Source organism: Gymnogyps californianus, chromosome 2 (genome assembly GCF_018139145.2).
Source record: "Gymnogyps californianus isolate 813 chromosome 2, ASM1813914v2, whole genome shotgun sequence".
In the NCBI taxonomy this organism is placed as follows: domain Eukaryota; kingdom Metazoa; phylum Chordata; class Aves; order Accipitriformes; family Cathartidae; genus Gymnogyps; species Gymnogyps californianus.
In genome coordinates, this window is record NC_059472.1 from 111,332,352 (window position 1) to 111,341,000 (window position 8,649).

The following is an 8,649-nucleotide window of genomic DNA, read 5'->3' on the forward strand; positions in this document are numbered from 1 at the left end:
TTGGGGCGGCGCGCAGGCGCGAGGCGTGGCCTTCCCGCCGGCGCCGGCCCCGGCTTTTCCCGCCGTGAGTTCTAGAGCCGCTGTCAGTCGCCGCGTTCCTTCCTCCGCAGCGGCGGGACGGTTCGCCTCTCCCATAGAGCAGTCCCGGTTAAAAGGGTGCCTCGTCTGTTTTTCTTAGTGTGCAGGACGCAGTTGGCTCGACTTTATAAACAGGGAGGTGTCTTGCAGATGTTGTGGCAGTAATTCCAGTTCCTGCATAAAAACCTCAGTATTTATACAAAATAGACTAGTTTTGTTTGGTTTTTTTGTTTGTTTGTGTTTTTTTTTTTGCTGTGACATCTAATTCCAGGACAAACCAAATGGTTGATGGCTAGAAACTTGTACTTACAGTTCGGTGTACAGACTGCGACATACAACATTGCCAAGATGGAATAAAAAGTAAAATATCCCCACAACGGTTTTCCGCACTTACAAGGTAGGCAGTTGTACTGGATGCCATTAAATCCTCTCACTAGCACGAGGCAGATCCTTTGTCTCAGTTTGGCTTCAATGAAGGTGCAATATTACTGACACTGTAAGCTGTACCTTCAGTTGTATATAGCTATGGAAGGGTTAGCTTGAATTGACCTTTAAGCAATTCTTCCTTGAGCTAAGTACTTTCAGACTATTTTTGGTTTGTGTTAGGACAGAGTGGAAGGCTTGTTATAGGAACACGATGGTGTCTTCTTGCTCTGCAATAGGATAAAAAAGCCTGCACAGACGTTCAGCATTTATTTATGAGAAATATGCTGTGAGGCTAAGATGACAGCTGCATCTCAAGAATAGCTGAAACTTCTGACTGCTTGAAAATGAGCATTATGTACAGCACAGGCTTAAGAAGTGTTGCATGTCAGACAGCCGGAACACTGAGGAAGAACATAGAGAAAATCTACATGATGGGTTTGTTGACTGGACATGCTATGTGTAATGAGAAGTATGACACGGATCATTAAAATCCTAGAAGCAATTGGGATTTGTCATCAAGAAGAAATTCATCAGCAAAACTATTCCAGTATAACTCCACATGCATGTAACAATATGTATTTCTAATTTGTTACGTGTGAAAAGGGTCTAAATTAAATGAAGCTGTCTTTTTCTGGAATAGGACTGATCAGACAAATTGATACTTATGTTGATAAACTGTCTTGTGTAGACATGGCATTCCTTGTCTGCATAATAATAAATAGAAAATTGGTCTTCTAATTTGTTTAAAGCCAAAGAAAAGCAAGACTGGTATACAAAGCATAGAAACATTCTGCTTATTTTATTGGCTAACTTTTGTTTGCTGCTCTTCTGAAAACCCTTTTTAACTTTCATACGATGCAATGTCCTAAAACTCAGTAGTGCTTTGTTGCACTGATGGAAATCCAAAAAAACCCCGTTTTTTACTGAGCTGTTGAGGATTTGCATTAACGTAGCTGACAACAGAGCAGGAATGCTAATAAATAACATTGTTAAATTGAGTTTATTGCCAAGCATGAGGTTCTCCTCCAGGAGAGCATTTTCCCATGAGTTTGTATGCGTAGGTCTCATTGCCTGAGCTACCGTTCTACTGAAGAATCGCTGACAGTTCAAACTGATTTTAAGAAAACCTTTCCATTAAGCTACTCTTTAAGTACGTCATTGTATGTGTTTTCAATTGGGACTGCTATAACGTATGTAGTATTTGCAGGCTCATATATTAAAAGACTACACGAGGAAGGAGTACAAATAAACATAACTGAAGTGCCATGCAATGCGAGGCAAATATTTGCTTTGCTTTACAACAGTTGATTTTGTTGATTTTTATCATCTGTAGTAACGTGGGCATTCACTTTATACAGAGTTCACTTTATACAGTATACCGGGTTTTATCACTATGCCTTATAATTGGCATTAACAGTTATAGCTGGCACACATCTTCTAAGACTCCCTTACTTCAGGCCATTCCTCTTCAGCTTGAAAATGCACAAAACTCCTCAGGGTCAGCGCGACAAATCGCTGTTCAAGGCTGAGGAGCCGGCCGGCCGCCCGCCCTCCCGGTTCCAAGCGGGATGGATGGCGGCCGCGGGGACCTGGCTCTCCGGGCACCGGGAGGAAACGCGTCCGCGAAGGTCGGAGCCGCCCCCGGGGCAGGCCCGCGCCTGACCGGTAGAAGCGCTCCGCTCCGGGCGGAGGCCGAGCCCGCCCCCGCCAGGGCCGGCCGCCGCCGACTCCCCGCGCCCCTGTCAGCCGGGGCGGGCTGGAGGCCGCGGGGGCGGGGCGCGGCCGTTGCCAGCCGGGTGTCCCTCGCCTCGCCTTCCCCGGCCCGGAACGTTTTGACCCCGGAACCTTCCGGCCGCCTGGCGGGGAAAGGGGGGGAAGAGAAAAAAAACAGAAGCGACGTCGCCCCGCCGAGGCGCCTGCTGGGGGACGCCGTTGCGCAGGTTTTATTCCTCTCCGCTGTCGCCTCGCGGGCCCGGACCATGTACCGGCAGAGCTTCCGCCCCCCGACGCCTCCGTACGCGGGCGGCGGCTTCCGGAGCCCTCCCTCCGGCGGAGGCCCTCTGCCACCCTCCCCGCAGGGCTACGGGAGCCCCCACCACACGCCGCCTTACGGCCACCGGCCTGGGCCTTACGGCAGCGGCCAGTCGCCCCGAGGCCACAGTTTCCACGGCGGAGGCGGGCGGTTCGGGAGCCCGTCGCCGGGGGGGCAGACCCCGCGCAGGCCGCAGAGCGTCAGCCTCCGGTACCCGGCTCCCTACAGCGGCAAATCCCCGGCTGGAGCTCCCCTGCACCCGCAGCAGCACAAGCGCTCGCCCGGGGGCTTCCAGAGGCACTACCAGGTATGAGGCAGGGCGGTAAGGGAGACAGGCCTGCGCCTCCGCACAGCGGGGCGGGGGCGGGAGGGAGGGAGTTGCTGCTGCTGCTGCTCAGCGGGGCCCTCAGCCCGCAGGGGAGAGCACGCCCAGGCTTGTGACAAGGCGCAGCATCCGTCCCCTCCATCACGATTTTCAGGGGAGAGCGAGACTTGCACTGCACTGGGCAACATCTGTCTTCCCTGCCAGTAGAGAGCATGGAGAGACCTCAGCTCAGGCAGCTGTAAGATCAGGAAAGGGAAGAGGGCCCTAGGCCTGGCTGAGGCCTGTTGTGAAGACACAAGGACTCAGAAGAGTGTAGTTTTCTTCCTTTTCATATTCTGGCATGTGAAGGTAGAGAGAAAATTAAGCACCACCCAAAACTGCAGCAAACACCTCTTTCCCTTGTATGTACCTCCCTTTGATCAGTTTTCTTTAACACAGTGGTGAAGTGCTGCATGCTTTTACTTTGCCTGTGTTGTCTGACATCATGGAAGCTGCCCTATCCACACACAGAGCTTTCTGGGACACAAATAGAGAAAAGGAGTGCTCTATTAAAGAGAATTAAGCTGAGGCTCCTTTAAGCAGAAATGAGAACATCTGTTGGGATACAGAGTATCATTTTAAAGTCTTTGCATTGGACTGAAAGCTTTAGTTTATATAAAGTGGTTTTCCTGAGAACTGTCAACAACAGGTTCTGTGAGTTACGCTTTTTTCAGATGGTTTAGTTGGGGCACGTGACTGGCAATGCAGATGGGGATGACAGTTCTTGAGGTGGTGCCAACTTTATGTACATAGCTGGCTTTATGCAATATTAGAGAAACCTTAAAAGTGTAACAAATGACACATGCAGTACAAACAATTATAAAATTTTCAGGTGCTGTTACACTTTAAGGATTAAAGTATAATAATGAAGTCAAATCTTAATAGAGATTAGTGAAATCTTAATGCGCGTGCACTGCATAGTCACGTTTCCATTCAAAAATAGTCTTTGGTTACTTTTTTATGATGCAGATAACTATCTTACAGGAATCTCATAGTTGGTGGAAGGGGATCATTATGAACTTTATACATTTTCTTCAACACAACAGCAAAAGCTCTCCCAGTGTGGAAGCCTACAGATTGCTTAACCTCTGTACCTGTTGAAAAGGCAAAGGATGTGGAGTTTCTGCTGCATATTCTGGAGGGATGGTTTATGTCACCAGTGTCTAATTTCCCTTCAGAAGATCACTCTTTGGCTATTCAATTAAGTGTTTTTTAAAAGCCTGCCTTAAATTAACTGAGCAGAAGAATATGCAGGGATCCTTTTGCCTCTAGTTTTAGTCAGAACTGTTTCATGTCAGGACCTGTGGGCAGGAACAGTCTCATAGGCTCCATTCTTGGTGTTAAGAAACCTGACATAAAGAAGGTACAAGTTTGAATCCAGTCTCAGATTGTCACATTTTCCCTTCTCCCCTTTCCTTTTTTAGACCTTGTGAGTAGCTTAGGAGCATTGACCTGATGGTGATGCTTTCTAAGACTAGAAAGATACCATATGTCTGCAGCTTTGCCTAGGACTAAGGTAACGCGCATGTGTGTACTGTTATGTGTATACACATGGGTTGTTTTGCCTGGGAGGGCAGTAGAGGCAATCGTGGAGGAAGGAAGTCTCATAAACCGTGAGTCCCCATTTTCTTCAATGTGAGCAACAAGAATCTCAGTCCATGAGGCCATTAATAGATTCAGGTAGAGGGATTTTTTTGCATTTCTAAGCATCAGATTTTTTCTGAGGTATGTGGATTGTTCCCCTCTCTTCTGTAGATGCTATTGTTAAGAGAACTACAGTGCTTTTGAGATTTACGATGCTACTGTCACCTTTGAGACGGAAGTCTTAAGTGACCCTTTAAAATATCATCAGGAAATCCAAAAGACAGTTTATGTTTACTTTAGTGTGCTATCAATGTCATGTTATTAGTATTCTGTGCTCATTTTGTGCTTGCAGACTTTCATTTTTTGAAATGAACAGAAAAAGAAAAACATAGTAAGCTTGATTTTTCCAAAATGGCTGACTTAACCTTTATGTGGCCAATACTTTACGGAGCTTTCTGTTTTTTCCACAGAGATGCATCTGCTTTACATTCTATGAAAACATGTTTCTTGTATTTCTTGAATATCTCCTCTTAGAATTCACTTAGTGGTAGTGTTTCCCTTTCTACACTCAACAGGAGTTAGTGAACTAGCTAGTAGCAGTAGCTAGTCAGTGGTTGTGGGTTGAAAATTATTACAGAAAGTAAAATAAAAAATCTTTTGAAATGCTACAGTCATGATTTTTGTGTTTCTGTGCATCTGCCAGAAGCTAAAATTACATCAGGTGAAAAAAGCTGATAAAGGGAGTGACTGTCCCCATTTTCAAGGCGGTATTACCCCATTCAGTAACATGTTAACGAATAGCACCAAAAGATTTTTTTTGCTACTGTAGAGAGAGATTTGTTATGTGGAAAAAAAGTATTGAGAATAGATTGACTGTTTCTTCAAGGAAAGTTCAGTGAGAAAAGGCTGTTGGCACCAGTGACAGTAAAATATAAAGTTTTTTTAAGGTATCTTTGGCACCAAACAGTTTCTCTTGCACAGAATGGTTTCACTTGCACTGGTAGGACTATTTTCCTTTTCCACAGGCCTACAATATGAATAATAACATTTGATTTTTTTTCCTAAAAAAATACAGAGGGAAAAAAGCATATACTGACTAATATTCTAAATTTTAAAAAAGTATCTACATGCTTACGTTTAACACTTATTGAAGGCTGTCAATCTTATATTACATAATAATACATTTCCTAGATTTCAAACATGCTAAAATGTCAGTGCTACTGATGGCCTGCATTATATTGTAGTGAAATTTAATATTATAAAATAAATTCATCCAAAAGAGCCTTACCATTGAATTATTTTGTTCTATCACTGGATACTGCAGATAGTTATGTCAGCTCAGCTTTCTTTTGAGTTCTGCAGATTAGACATAACATTAAATAAACTCCACACTCAAACTGTTTTACAATGTCAAAGTTACAGGGTCTCCATTAAACATGGTGTTTTAAAGAGGGTTTGGGTTTTTTTATTTTGAAGATGGAATGCGCTGTGTAGTACTGCTTTACTACTAAATGTGAGTGCTTAACATAAATGTCACTTTTGCTAGTGCATGTTGACTTGCTCTAGGAAACTCTGTGTCCCTTAGAAAGTTTTTTAGATGTATTCTGAGGTGATTCTCTGACCTTACCCTCATGGTTTTGATACAATAAAGTAATTCTCTACCTTTTAGTAATTTTTCTGTTTTGAGATCATCATCTTAGTTACACAACCTAATTGTACTACGATGAATCGTTAGAAAGAAGTGCCCTGTAAATAAGACATGGATGTTCTCACATTTGGTTGTGTATCCATTATCATCAAGCTTTAGGAGTTCTAGAAGAGTGCTTACTGGGACCGCACAAGCAGACTCCTGCCGCAGCACGTGTTCAGAAATAGGTTCAAGCAGTTTCAGTGGAATCTGTTCTTCTGGCTAAGCATAGGAGCCTTCACTATATGGCACCATTTCTCAGTTTTACCCAGAAATTGTTTCATATTATCTATTTACATAGATTCTGTAGGGCTTATCAGGCAAATCCAAATACCATCACTGCTGGTCCAGAAAGTCAGGGAGTGGGGAAAGCAGCCCTTAATCAGTGATTTTATTCTCTTTTACAAAGTCAGAGGCTGATAATCAGCCTCAAGGAGTCCTGTTCTTCTAGTCACACAGAATGCAACGGGCATGTTTGGAGACTAAATATTGTGTATCTGTAGTATAGGTTGTTTAAGTTTGGTTAAAAGAAATGAATTTAAATGACTACAGCTTTATACAAAACCTCACTTTTTAGGGAAGTGAATCTGAGGAAAAGAACAATGGATGATGCTAACAGGAGAAAATGGTTGTAGCGATTTCCTTTGTTATAGCTCTCTCTAAGTTGCAGACTTGTAGCAGGTGTGCAGAAGCAATTGTGGTGATCCTTGATCTTTAAAAAAAAATCAAATATCAAAAGCTCCATGCAAAAGGTTTTTCTTTTACGCAGTATCTGCTTAATCACTGATTACCATCCAGATTGTATATGAAATCAAGTCATCTGTTCTCAAATTTCACAGAACACTAGTTTGGTTAAAACAGGGTGTTTTTCCCAGTAAGTTCTTTGGGTCATTTGTAGCTATTTGCGTTATACAATGCTGTGTTCAATCTATAAGTACTTAATATCTGACTTCTGCTCTTGTAAACATTATCAACTCTTCCTCAGCCTCTAACTCCCTGTTCTGTTGTTCAGCTTTTGAGTTAGACATGTCGTTGACTTAGGCAGCTTATGAAAAATAGCATGAGGAGCTTTTCTGTAGTTATGTGCCAGAGTGACGTAAACAAGTATTTTGGAGAAGACTGGGGTTTTTTTCTTAGCCTGGTAAATCATCACTCATAATGAAAAGTATAATAAAGTTAATATTTTCTGAGGAAGATGCAAGTGAGGAGTAGTAATTATCATTAATGATCAGCTTCAAAGCTCTGCTACATTAGAAGGAAACTTTTTTTTTTTTAGCTTGAATTAGTCTATTAAATGTTTCTTTACTTGATGGTTTTCTTCCAAAGGGATCACCCAGGACATCTACTCCATTTGGTACAGCGCATGGCAGAGAGAAAAGAGTGTCTAATGATGTGGAAAACTATTACAGACCTTCAATGCTTGAGGACCCATGGGCTGGCCTAGAGCCAGTTTCTGTTACAGACATAAACCAACAATACAGCAGTGAGCAAACAACATATACTGGTAAAAAAGGGAGGTATTTCAGCTAACACTTTTAAAGGCCAAATAACTCCATCTTGTCAGGAAAACTTTGGGACAAAATCTTTACACTTACACAAGATGAACAGTAATCAAGACCTTAGATAATGCTTTTATTTGATCACATGTCCACCCTTTTATCCTATTTTTTTTTTTTTAATTGCATTGGATATTTTTATGTATGGGAGGAAAAAGGAGTGGTAGGAAAACTTACATTTCTGGCTACGTGGAAGTGCCTACCAGCTTTGAAGAACAAAGTGTTCTTTAATCACCAGCGACTGATTTGTGACTGTTAAAACAGGTTTCCATATATTTACCTCTTTCATGCCAGATTGTTAGCCTTTTATTGTAAACTCCTTTAGGAAATGGTATTTTTTTATGTTTCAACATTTTTAGAATGAAGTAACTTGGAAATAAAATAAAGTTTTGTAAATCCTTGTTTTGTAATGTATAAACATTATTTTAGGACTTTTGTTAAGGTGTACACATTAACACAAATAGTACTAGTGATATTAGGTGACTTCTGTAAATGTGCTTGTATGCTGTAGTTAACCTCTGATTTTGTTAATTGTAGTGTAACATGAAGTTGAAACGTGACTTTTAGCCATCTCAGGAAACAAATGTATTGTCTTTGGAAAGTTTAATTTGTTGAACCAGCTCTTGAGTCATAAACATAATTCTGTAATCATTTGCTTTTGTATTTAAAAAAAAAAAATCTTATTTGGAACAAAATTAGACATTTCTGAATTATAGTAACAAGTCTGTGCAGTGGCAATGTAAGTCTAAGGAGCACATACAACACCAAGATTAAATAAATGCAAATGTACTTTCTAGATCCACCTGTTAGAATAGCATAGAATGAATGACAGTTTGTTATACAGTTGACATTAGTACATGCATAGCATCTTCTTTTTATCTGTACAAGATTTTTCAATTTTTTTAAAACTATTTTTTATTTT

General features: G+C 41.8%; 1 protein-coding gene across 1 annotated transcript; it reads left to right on the top strand.

The window, feature by feature from the left end:
* The first annotated feature begins 2,472 nt into the window (after positions 1 to 2,472).
* MPLKIP (M-phase specific PLK1 interacting protein) lies at positions 2,473 to 8,128 on the top strand. The gene is made up of 2 exons (XM_050892525.1): positions 2,473 to 2,843; positions 7,498 to 8,128. The coding sequence occupies exons 1-2, from the start codon at positions 2,484 to 2,486 to the stop codon at positions 7,699 to 7,701; spliced, it is 564 nt and encodes a 187-aa protein (XP_050748482.1). The 5' UTR covers positions 2,473 to 2,483; the 3' UTR covers positions 7,702 to 8,128.
* Positions 8,129 to 8,649: the final 521 nt, after the last annotated feature.